General features: G+C 42.3%; 1 protein-coding gene across 3 annotated transcripts in view; it reads left to right on the top strand.

Moving 5' to 3' along the window:
• Positions 1-10,042, top strand: part of LOC133138366 (SLIT-ROBO Rho GTPase-activating protein 3-like) — a 67,523-nt gene extending 57,481 nt beyond the window's left edge. For all 3 annotated transcript variants that reach the window (XM_061257024.1, XM_061257023.1, XM_061257022.1), the window contains 6 exons: positions 201-428; positions 1,297-1,370; positions 3,044-3,224; positions 4,888-5,037; positions 5,147-5,465; positions 7,860-10,042. In XM_061257024.1, the coding sequence (XP_061113008.1) occupies positions 201-428; positions 1,297-1,370; positions 3,044-3,224; positions 4,888-5,037; positions 5,147-5,465; positions 7,860-8,258 (1,351 nt within the window). In that variant the 3' untranslated portion in view covers positions 8,259-10,042. The remainder of the gene's footprint in view (positions 1-200; positions 429-1,296; positions 1,371-3,043; positions 3,225-4,887; positions 5,038-5,146; positions 5,466-7,859) is intronic.
• The last annotated feature ends 2,247 nt before the right edge of the window (positions 10,043-12,289 follow it).

Here is a 12,289-nt window from a genome sequence, read left to right as displayed (position 1 = left end):
TCATGGATAAACATTAGATGTTAAAGAATGCTGAAATTCTGCTGTGCAGAACTCAGAGGCTTGATCCCACTTAGGTTTTAACAGGTAACTAAGAAGTCCCCTGTTCTCTTCAGAAGTTCCCATGGGATTTGAAGAAAGTATTTTCAAAGGTTTCGTTTTTTTTCTCTGAGGAAAAAACACACCTCTGCTCTTTGTCCCAGTTTGTCCCAGTACAGTGATGAGAACATGATGGACCCCTATAACCTGGCCATCTGCTTTGGCCCCACCCTAATGCCCATTCCGGACGGCCAGGACCCAGTGTCCTGTCAGGCCCACGTCAATGAGCTCATCAAGACCATCATTGTCCACCACGAGGCCATCTTCCCCAGCCTTCGAGAGCTGGACGGGCCGGTCTATGAGAAGTGCATGACTGGAGGGGAGGAGTACTGGTTAGTTTGGCCGGTCTTCCTTCTGCCATGTTATGATTGGTTATAGGGACTCCATTTGCAGTTTGCATGCAGTCTCTGATCTTCATTTTGCCAACAGAGCATCCCCTTGCTGCCCAATAACACACTTCTTCCAGTATAAACTTGGTTTTCCTTGGAGGTGTCCATGTTTATAGTTCAAATTTGAATTCTGAAGTGTTTTTTATGCTCAAGTTTAAGCAAATACCTCCAAACTCATTGGATGGTGCTCCTACAGCAAGCCAATGATTCCAAATATACTGCTAAAGCAACTAAGAAGTGGACAACTGGAAAATTCTTCACTGCCCAAGTCATTCACCCAGTTTGAAGTTGAAGTTCTTAACATGCATTTCATATGCTGGAGAGTTACCTAAGGTAACTAGTTCCCAAAACAAACAGGAGCTGAAGATGGTGGCAGTACAGGGCATAGCATTACTCATTGATTGCAAATCTAAAATTGTGAAGTACAGAGCCAAAACAAGAAAAATCTCTGTCCCAAATGTTATGGAGCTAACTGTAGCTTGTGTTCCACCTCAGTTTCTGTATAGATAATTGTATAGATGCATTTTATTTTTATTAATATGAATCATCAGTCATTTTACCTATGCGTCAGTTGACCAGAAACTGCATATTCCGAAGGTGAATGTTTTTCCTTGGCTATGACCTTCACTGAACTAGAAAATAAATGTCTTTTCAGTCCTCTAACCACACTCAGCCCACTCTCATAACTTTTCTTTCTCTCTCCCTCACTCTCTATCTCCCTTTTCAAAGAAATGTGGTGCATACTGAATTTATTTTGCCGTGCGCTGTTATTTGTCCTTATCCCTCTCCCCTCTCCCTTCCTCCCTTGCAGTGACAGTCCTCACAGTGAGCCTGGCACCATTGAGGAGGTAGACAATGGCACAGGGCCACACACCAGTGATGATGGTGAGTCCAGGCTTCAGCTCAGTAGCACAAAGGGAAGGTCTCAGTTCATTATTCATTAAGCAGGCGCTCTCATCCTTTAGGATTTACAGTGCGAGGGAATTTAAGTCCGTTCACCTGAGTAATTCGATCAGCAGCGCCTGACGTGGCTAACGACATTCCCAGACCAGCGATATGCAAAATCACTAAAGCAGTGAATATGAGTTACAGTACTAACTTATACCCATAGACATCCATGACAAGCCATATAAAACCATCAAAATGTAAATTGCACATGCTTCAGCTGCATTGGCTCTTATGCCACTCCTTTTAAGGTTTAAAATCAGTGAGGGGGAAAAAGCAACGCAGTCAATTTTTTCACTGCCATTTTCTTCTTCTCCAATCTTTCCCTCATGTCATGACAGGCTCATTTAGTTAAGAGCCCACTGAAACTAGACAAGAGACAAATACAAGCGCTTCTCTATTCAATCACTTAGAATTTCCAATCAAACATGTTACCAACCAAAATGGGCATGGAATGTTCTAAACAATAGACAGTAGTCTATAGTCATCTGCAGGATCTATACTGATATGTAGAGGCATTCAAGAGTACTTTCAATAGTCTATTCAATACTCTACAGAGGAGTCATAAACAAAACAGGCATCTTTTTTTCCCAATTTGGAATTTCCAATCATGTTCAGACTGTAATGCTCAATGCAACCTCTGTTTTCCATTGGAGAAAACACAGACAATCATGTGCTCTTTTCCAAAGCATGTGTCAGCTACTGCTCCTTATCACACCGCAGTTCCTGAGTCATGCTCGCACAGACATGACTCTGTGGAAGACACATGTGCAGCTCAGCAGAGGATTTTCCAGTTGTGTGATTGGCCTGCAGGTGTCACTGGTGCGTGATGAGCCTGTCATCCTGGCTGACTGAATCCCTACTATACCTGGGAGAGCAAGATGGGCATTGCACTCCAGGCTGCCAGCGACAGTCAGTAATGGCACTGCCAAGATGTGTCCATGACTTGACCAAACCGTGCATACTCCAGAGCTGACCCCTACCGAATATCTTTCAATATGTAACCGAAATTAAGCTATGCTATTAAGTTCACCTTTTTAAGTTTAAATACTCAGATTTTACCCATCTCTGTTTACAGCAACTCCCCTAACGAGTTTTAAGTTAGTGTGGCTTATGCACCTCTGATGGATTTTTTTGGTGAAGTGTTTTTTTCACTCTGTAAGCAATTTCACCCCTCACTGGAGGCCTCAATAGAACGGATTGGGCTTTGAGGTTGAAATTTCCTGCCAAGAGACCATTCACACATGTACTTAAACCCTCCTCTGAATCTCTCAGGAGATTAATTGGAAACACTGAAGCATGGAAGGCTGGGTGTTTAGATGAAGGCCTTTCAGAGGGCGCTGTCTCCAATCACAGTCTCTCTGAGGGCTAATCAGGGAGCCTTTCATGAATGCTTATGCTCTTGAAAGGCAGCGGAAGTCTGGTCTTGCGTACCCCATAGGAAATATGGGGCCGCGGTCTCTTCATCACAGTAACCAATTTCAGTGTATAAATCTGAACCGTGGTAAAAGGTGGGGACAGGAGCCTGCATATGCACTGGCAGTTCCCTGCCGGTGATGTACACCATTTTGTGTGTGTATGTATGAATGATGCATGAATGTGAATGTACACAGAGGTGGAGCAGATCGAGGCCATCGCCAAGTTCGACTACATGGGCCGCACGCCGCGGGAGCTGTCGTTTAAGAAGGGCGCGTCACTGCTGCTGTACCACCGCGCCTCTGAGGACTGGTGGGAGGGCCGGCACAACGGCGTGGACGGGCTGATACCTCACCAGTACATCGTGGTCCAAGACTTGTGAGCTGACACCTTTTCTCCCTTTTAAGTGTTACCCCTGTGCCAAGCTGAGTTGACTAACACTTCCGTCAGTTCACAAATTGGAAACTCCGCACCGAATGTTGTGTTATTACAGCAACTTCAATTGTATGAACTGAATTCCAAATCATTTCCTGAAATGATTGTGTTAAACTAAAATTGCATGCTGAAAATAAATATAAAACACCCCCCAATCAATGCGGGGAGGGTGCATTTCTCAGGATTGTGTAAGAACCTATTCCAGAAATTGACTTTAGTATTGTTATGTTGAGTACACCTGGAGTGACACACGATTAAGTGTGGAATCTGGATTCATACATTTTAATATGCTTTCAGAAGACTTTTGATGATGTAGAAATGGGATTCATCCTTGTAGGACACTACCACTTCACAATTGACCTTTGAGTGTATCTGACACCTTAAATTGAAACGATAAAATTAAACTGCTGAAAGCCAGACCTTTATTGATCCAGGATACATGTGCTCTCACAGTAGAGCTGGAGGCTGGAGATACTGTGTAACAAGGATGGAAAAATAGTGTTTGGGCAATCCAACAGTTTACAGAGACACTTTGTTAGGATGCTGCACTACAGTGTGGACCAGTGGTTAGTGCACTGGCTTCCTGACCAGAATGGTACGATTTATCATTAACACGTGGGACTGCAATGTTTTCTTTTTTAAATACTGCGGTAGATTTGTTCCCTAATATACTCTGGCAAAACCTTGGGATTCCCTTACAATGTGTCTGAACACTTAATTACCCTTTGATAATGACTCCTGCGAATAACATAAATCTATGTTAATTTATAAGGTAATTCATTTTAACGGAATGCATTCTGAAACTAAGGACAACAGCCAAGGTTAACCAAAGTCTACCGTATTATCCATCTACTCCTGGCTAATGCCCACTATCTCTGTCATCCATCATGGTAAAGACAGAATAATTATCTGCTAATTGAAATACATGCTTGTCTTTGCCTAATTTGCAACCAATTGATTAACATTGTGTTGGGTCTTTAGAAAGCTAACAGAACTTGGTTTGTATGTCCTTCTTAATTAGTCCTGACAGAACAGAAGAACGCATTCCTGCAATAACAGCATTCATTGTCATATATTCACTATAAAGTCCGATAATGTAACATTTGTAATATCTTTCGTGTCATATTCCGTGTCATGCTCAGTACAGAAAGAAAGATTGCAGGTATTCCTACTATGAGATTCTCCTGAGCTTCCAATTACAAGTTAACAGATTCCTCTTACAGTTTATTTGGAGACCGGAACGATTTGCTTCTTGTAACAGTACATGAATCAAGAAAGAATTACAGTGAGGAATTCTACAATTAAAGCAGCTGTCTTCCTAAATAAATATCAGCTAAATGGATCTCCTCCTTATGAGAGTCTTGTGTGCACTGTGAAATTATTATATCAAGCTTTTTTGTATACAGCATTATATACATTTTAATATTTAATATCCCAGAAAAGTGGTGGAAGGGCCTGGCTGATGGGTCACAGGCTAATGCCGTTGATTGTTACTTTTCTAAAACATAAAATAATTGATGTGTAAACTAGACTGGTTCCATGTGATTTCCTTTCGCTAACCAGACTGACTTTATACCCTCTCTTCTGTCTCCCCTGCCCCCGTCAGTGATGACGCTTTCTCAGACAGTCTCAGTCAGAAGGCTGACAGCGAGGCCAGCAGTGGGCCCCTCCTGGATGACAAGTCCTCGTCTAAAAATGACGTTCAGTCCCCCTGTGAGCCGCCACTCGACTACAGCTTTGGACGGGTCCTGGGACGGTGGGCTACCGTAGTCCAGTTTCTCATAATCATCACTGCTTCTGTGCTTCTGACACAGTGTGACAGGTGCTGATGTCATTTGGAACACTGCGTCCTTTTGTCTTTGCAGGGTGAGGCTGCAGTCCGACGGAGCCGTGACCCCCCGTTGCCGTGGCGGCGATGCCGACACCCACAGCCCCCCCAGGGGGATGGACACCCCACCGCGGGCGGCGGCCTGCCCCAGCAGCCCCCACAAGATGGCGGTCAGCCGAGGGCGCCTGGAGAGCCCAGACAAGCGCCGCCTGGGCACGTTCGGCAGCGCGGGAAACGTGAACTACCCCGAGAGGAAGGCCTACCCCGAGGGCCACCCGCTCAGGCCTGCGCCCTGCGCCACCCGCCACAGCAGCCTGGGCGACCAGAAGTCCCTGGAAACGGAGGCACTCGCTGAGGTAGCCCCGCTTTCCAGTGCTGTGGGCCTCACCGTGTTTACAGTGATGCGCAACTCGCTAACATTTCATCCTTGCCCAACTTATGGGGATATGCCTTGCTCGTAAACCAACGGTCAGTCGCTTCTGTTGATAAGTCAGTCAGCAGCCCTCCAACTGGAGGTGACCAACACATCCATTGGTCTATGTTGTAATACTGGCTAAAATAGGCTTGAACAATTTTGCAGGTATCAGAAGTAACTGCCCTCAAGATTCAAGACAAATCGCGATATCAACATACTAACAGTGTAATGTTAATGTAACATTATATCCCTTCCATCCATTGAAATGCAGTTGGATTTCTTTTCTCTGCAAAGGGTGGTGCGGAACAGTCTGAGATAATGTGCTGTTACGCATAATTGGATAATATTTTGAAGACAAGTGTCTGCTGGCTGGAAATTTATTTTCATGCATTTCATCTGGTGCCATAATAATGAAGTGGGTGTCAGCCGGGAGTAAATTGCGCCTGTGTTTAATAACGGCCAGGTCGGGAAACATCCGCGGTTAATGGAAAACAAATTTGCCCATGCGATGAGACAGCTTGTGATAGGATGGAATTATAATCTCTGGGCTAATTAGAATATTCTCTTTTCTACCGTGTTTTGAGCCAAGATGCAATTTGTGGCAAAGTTAAGAGCCTGGGAAAACCGGGGGGCACACTGCCTATTTCTAATCACTAATTACTTTGTGTGCTCTTTGTCAGTCTCTGATTAATTAGGTATTTAGATGTGAGATGTTCTGTGGGAGACTCATTAAAAAGCCATATCTCAGAGAGCCTATCTGCTGATGTCCATTGTCCCTAGCTTTAAGAGTGATTGGGTCAGCCTTACAGGCAGGAACTCACAGAAACCCAGAAATGAACAGGAAAATACTGCAAATCTGTTTAAATGACCTGAAGCAATAAAGAGCTGGTACTATCTCTACACAGCCGGTGCAAATTCAGGGATTGCACTGTTTGGAGCTGTCATGCAGCTCAAGGGAAGCTCAGATGACACTAAAGGCAAGGAATCGACCTGCAGTGAACTGCCAGCATACTGTGGACGCCTGATAACTAGGAAGGGTTACACTAACACACAAGAATGTCCATATTTAAAATGTATATGGATTGATGAAACCCATGTAATTAGTGTTGCTGAAAGCTTATGGCCAGTATTTACAGTAATGATGCATTTTTGATTGACCTCAGCAGAGAGGCCAACATTTTTCTGGATTGTTTGTGGTTGAGTATATTTTTCTGTTGGACCAGTGGTCAGACTCCCATTATCTGCCATAACAACTTTATGTTGTTGTTGTCCCGTATTTCATTTATCCAGTTTGACCAAAGAGCCGTTTATATAAATACCATATGCCTTTCCGAGCCATATATTCCTGTAAAGTGTCTGAAAACAATATTTAAGACTATATGCTTCTATGTAGCCAATTGTCCAGTCAGAGGGGAAGCTGAATTCATGCTGCGTTCACATGGATCACGGTAGACAGAAAAGAGGGCAGAACAGCACGGCAGCAAATAAAATATACGTTGCTATGGTGATGTTGTTCAGTAATCATCCTATAATACAGGCAGTTTCCAACATGGGTAGGAAACGGAGGATTGTGTTTCTTATAGCTCTCTATATATGTTGGGAAAAAATGCATGTCCATTTCGTTGTGTCGCATCCTATTTGGAATTCCGTGGAGTGCAATGGTTAAAAGTTAAATAATTTTAAAGATCAACGGCAAGTGCTGTCTGCAGTAGCAGTAGTAGTTCTTTGCCTTCTCACATTTTACCTTTGTGCTTTCGTCCACTATAATGACATCTGTTGTGCCGTCTACCGTGATCCATGTGAATGCAGCACTAATGTTACCCACAATGTGAATGCAGCACTAACGTTACCCACCATGTGAATGCAGCACTAACATTACGCACAATGTGAATGCAGCACTAACATTACCCACCATGTGAATGCAGCACTAACATTACCCACAATGTGAATGCAGCACTAACATTACCCACAATGTGAATGCAGCACTAACATTACCCACCATGTGAATGCAGCACTAACATTACCCACAATGTGAATGCAGCACTAACATTACCCACCATGTGAATGCAGCACTAACATTACCCACCATGTGAATGCAGCACTAACATTACCCACAATGTGAATGCAGCACTAACATTACCCACCATGTGAATGCAGCACTAACATTACCCACAAAGTGAATGCAGCACTAACATTACCCACCATGTGAATGCAGCACTAACATTACCCACCATATGAATGCAGCACTAACATTACCCACAAAGTGAATGCAGCACTAACATTACCCACCATATGAATGCAGCACTAACGTTATTCACCCCTTCCTTTCTCACAGGACATAGAGAAGACCATGAGCACCGCTCTTCATGAGCTGCGGGAGCTGGAGAGGCAGAACACGGCCAAGCAGGCGCCGGACGTGGTGCTGGACACGCTGGAGCCGCTGAAACAGCCCCCCGGCTCGGAGCCCACCAGCCCTCTGCACACCATCACCATCCGCGACCCGGAGGCGGCCGCGCGCCGGGGCGGGGGCTTCGCCCCCGAGACCATGAGCACCTTCAAGCCCATGCTGTCGGCCCGCCTGGTGGGCGCTCAGCTCAGGCCCCCGCCCGCCAGGCCGGTCCGGCCCGCGCCCACCCAGCACCGCTCCAGCAGCTCCAGCTCCTCCGGCCTGGGCAGCCCGGCCGTCACCCCCACCGACAAGCTCTTCCCCAGCAAGCTGTCCCCCGACATGTAGCCTCCGTCCCCATGGCCCCAGCACTGCACCGCACTCAGCCCCCGCGGTCCTGAAGACTGTCCAACCGCCGGAGCTCAGGACACCAGCCCTTACCTTTAGTCTGGATATTTAGCTTTACTTACCATTTGATTTGAATGAATTCATAACTGGGGTGAACAGCCCAGGAGAAGGTCCTTTACCGGGAGGAGTACTGTAGTACTAGTAATAGTAAAATGACTGGCACGATACCACTGAGAGACACTGGAATAGAAGAAATGTGAGAAGGAATGGAAACTGAAAAAAATACATTTTACTTAGTAGTCGTTAATTTTTTTTCCTTTTACCTCAGAAAAAAAGACAGCATAAGTTTTGTTGTTTGTTGCTGGCATCCTACTGGGATGAATTAACTGTCGATGAGAAGTCCTGGAGTATAGTTCATATTCATTTCTACCCCACACTGGTCGACCATTTAACTTATCTCAGACTCAAGAGGCCTTCTGTTTGGAGAGTGACCATGGGTTATCCTCTTATCCTGTCATTATGTGCTAGATGGTACATTCAGTTTAGTTACCCCCTCTAATGCTGTGGGAATTTATGACTTGCAGCTTTAGACTTGTAACAGTATATAAACTTGGTACAGTATGCTTACTTGAACTGATATTCCTTATGTTTATAGTATAAGGAATACAATTACAATACACTGTAAAATTACAATATTAAAAACAGTTGTATCGGACATGCAGATTGTAGTATGAATCTGAAATCAATGTACAAACTAATAATAAGGACAATGTGGTGAACTTGTAGTTTAATGTGTATATTATTGATAGTGCTAACATTTTTGTAAGTTCTAATCTTGAACAGACCAAGATTTAACAGGCAAAAAATGAGTGAAATATGTTGATGAAAAACCAACATACAATCACAACATTAACCCAATGTATGTGCAATTATGTCTTAATTTCTCTTACTCATTTTGCATGAAATATGAACCGTACAAACCAACTGGACTGTATTATCTGAACTTAAATAATTGTTCTGCATTTTTACCTTTTTTGCAGTTGAATTGGGGTTATTCCATGAATTCAATTGCACTGCACTGAATGTATAGTTATGTTTGCCAAGTGGTGGCATTAGGCAGAGTTAGGCCATTTACACAGGCAATTACTGGCAGCAGGTTCATTGACCTATTCCTGGTGATATCACTTGAATAATCATAGAACATTAAAATTCCATGTAATTTCCACATGAATCCTGTCCTGATGGCATTATTTGTGACACATTATCTAGCTATCTAGTGTTACTCGCTTTCTAAGTGCAGGTGATGATGTTAGCTAGCTAGCTACTCTGATACTATGGGTACATTTTTCCTTCTTCTGTTTGCTAGCTGGCTACGTTAGCCAGTGATAGCAAACTGGCTTTAGCCGGCAAGATTATTAACTTGTGTCACTGCAATTCATCTGCAGTGTGTGTATCAGCAGAATGTAAATCATATATTTTTTAAAACTAGTAGATCTCTTCATTATTATGTCATCTTTCCCCCATTTTGTTGACAATGCACTTCTCAACATTCCCCAAAAATAGATTGGCATAGCAACAGTAACCCAGGAGTAGAGGGCACAATGAATAGGGCCAGTTTGGATACATTGTTTCTTTCCACTCCATTTCATTCAATATTATTAGTATGTCAGTTAGTCCATTTCAAACAGTTAAATTATGCAATTAGTTATGCAAGGATTTAGAAAAGAAAAAATGTGATTTTCAAGGTTGCCTCAAACTTATTAAAATGTCTTAATACCCATTAACTTGGTTTGATTCATATTTCATTCATATTTAAATTGTATGTGTATATACTGTATATACTATGTGCATGCATATATGCATGTCTGTTTGAATTTAGTCCCCGAGGCTCATATTAACGCAGTAATATTTACGCAATTAATTGTTCAACACTGTTCCTGGTCAATCAGAAGAAATAAGCCATGACTTAAATCCAATGCATAGGTATTACGGATTTAAAAAATGGTAATTAATAATAAGCAGGAGAGTTGTACTTTTATGTATCATATGTCCTAAGACTTATACAGTGCCCTCATAATGTTTTGAACAATTATACATTTATATTGCATTCATAATTTGGCTCTGTACTACACAATTCTTGATTTGTAAGCAAACGATTCATATGTGTTTACAGTGCAGATACACAGCTCTCCACCTGGCTGTCTGACTTATTCCACTTAAATTACAGTCCATTACTAAAAACATTAAAGGATGACATTGAACACTGAATGAATCTAGCTCTTTCCTTTATGGGAAGAATTTCAACAGTAAAAATAAAAATGCTCGCCAAAATCCTCTTCTTACAAATCTCCCTGTCCAACCCACCACTATCTGCTTCCAATCATTAGACTCCACACTGACAACATTATACTGGGAAGACAAGAAACCAACTCCACACTGACAACATTATACTGGGAAGACAAGAAACCAACTCCACACAGACAACATTATACTGGGAAGACAAGAAACCAACTCCACACTGACAACATTATACTGGGAAGACAACAAACCAACTCCACACTGACAGCATTATACTGGGAAGACAACAAACCAACTCCACACTGACAACATTATACTGGGAAGACAACAAACCAACTCCACACTGACAGCATTATACTTGGAAGACAAGAAACAAATTGTGAATGGAAACGTCATTATATTGTCAAATCTACAAAACAACCCGTGGTTAGAAATAGAACACGTCGACTGCGGATAAATCAATGATTTACAACTCACAAATTCCACCTTGGCACCCGGTAAATACACCCCACTTTGGCACAAAGATAATTTCCCACTCAACAGATCCCAACTCAACAGAACTCTTATTTAGCACATGGAAACAAAAATGGATAACACACCTTCATCACCTATTTCAAGAAAACTGACTCATGACAATCCAGGCATTAATCCGTAGGTATGGTGTTGGGCGGGAACAATATCTCCAATACTTACAACTGAAATAAAAAAATTAACATAACAGATGACCTGCTCCAGCTATCATTTATAGCGGAAAGTATTGCCATTTCGACTCCTGAGAAAACCCTTCAAAATTATTTTCAAAACTCCCAGACTGACACAACAATTTATCTGCCATGCACAAAATGAGAAAAATACTTTTCTCCATCCGTGTCCCTCAACACTGACCTCTGCATTTTCAATGACTAACAACACTAACATTCAACTTATTCAATATAAAATTATACACAGGGCACCTCACCCAACACCAAATGGCTTTAGCCAACATACATGTCACAAAGATCCCAGACTTAATTTATTACCTTACATTACTATCACGCCACTTGGCTCTTCCCATCCACAAAACATTTTGGGGAAGCATTCACCAATAAAGTGATGTTTGCATTGTTTTTCCTTTTTTTTCCTCTTTTTTCCCCCTCTCCTCTCACTAACTGAGCAATTGAAATGGGAAGTAGTTTCTAGAGTGATTTCTAATACTGTAAAATAATTATATGTGTATATGTATGTATATATAGTATATGTATGTATAAAATAATAATTCATAAAAAATAAAGTTGTCTTTCGGTGGGCAAAAAAAAGTAGGGCACTGTATATTATATTGATTTAACCATCAAAATAGTAATATTTGTAGTAGTGTCACACAAAAGAAGGTACCACAGGCTTAGCTTTTCAAGGTAAGACTGTGGCATTTCCTGTGCCAAATCTGGATTTGGGCCTTATTTTGAGATGATGTCATTTCTCATGTCCACAACACTGATTTCTTGTGATGGTAAATGACCTGACAGAAAGGGAGGATGCAGAACACAGGACTATTGTACCATCTGGTGGCTAACATTGGTATTGCAACTTTGTGAAGCGCTGCGCAAGGTGCCAATAAAATAGTTTCTTGCATAGTAATAACATTATAGAGTATCATTATTGCTGTTAAAAACTACACCAATGCAGGTAAGATTTACGTTTCTAGTGGGTGTATCCAACTGAATATGAGCACAGTGTTTCTTTATGGCTATCATTAA

The sequence above is a fragment of the Conger conger genome, chromosome 10 (assembly GCF_963514075.1).
Source record: "Conger conger chromosome 10, fConCon1.1, whole genome shotgun sequence".
NCBI classification, from domain to species: domain Eukaryota; kingdom Metazoa; phylum Chordata; class Actinopteri; order Anguilliformes; family Congridae; genus Conger; species Conger conger.
The sequence above is the reverse complement of the archived record's forward strand: the minus strand, read 5'-3'. Positions and strand labels throughout refer to the sequence as shown.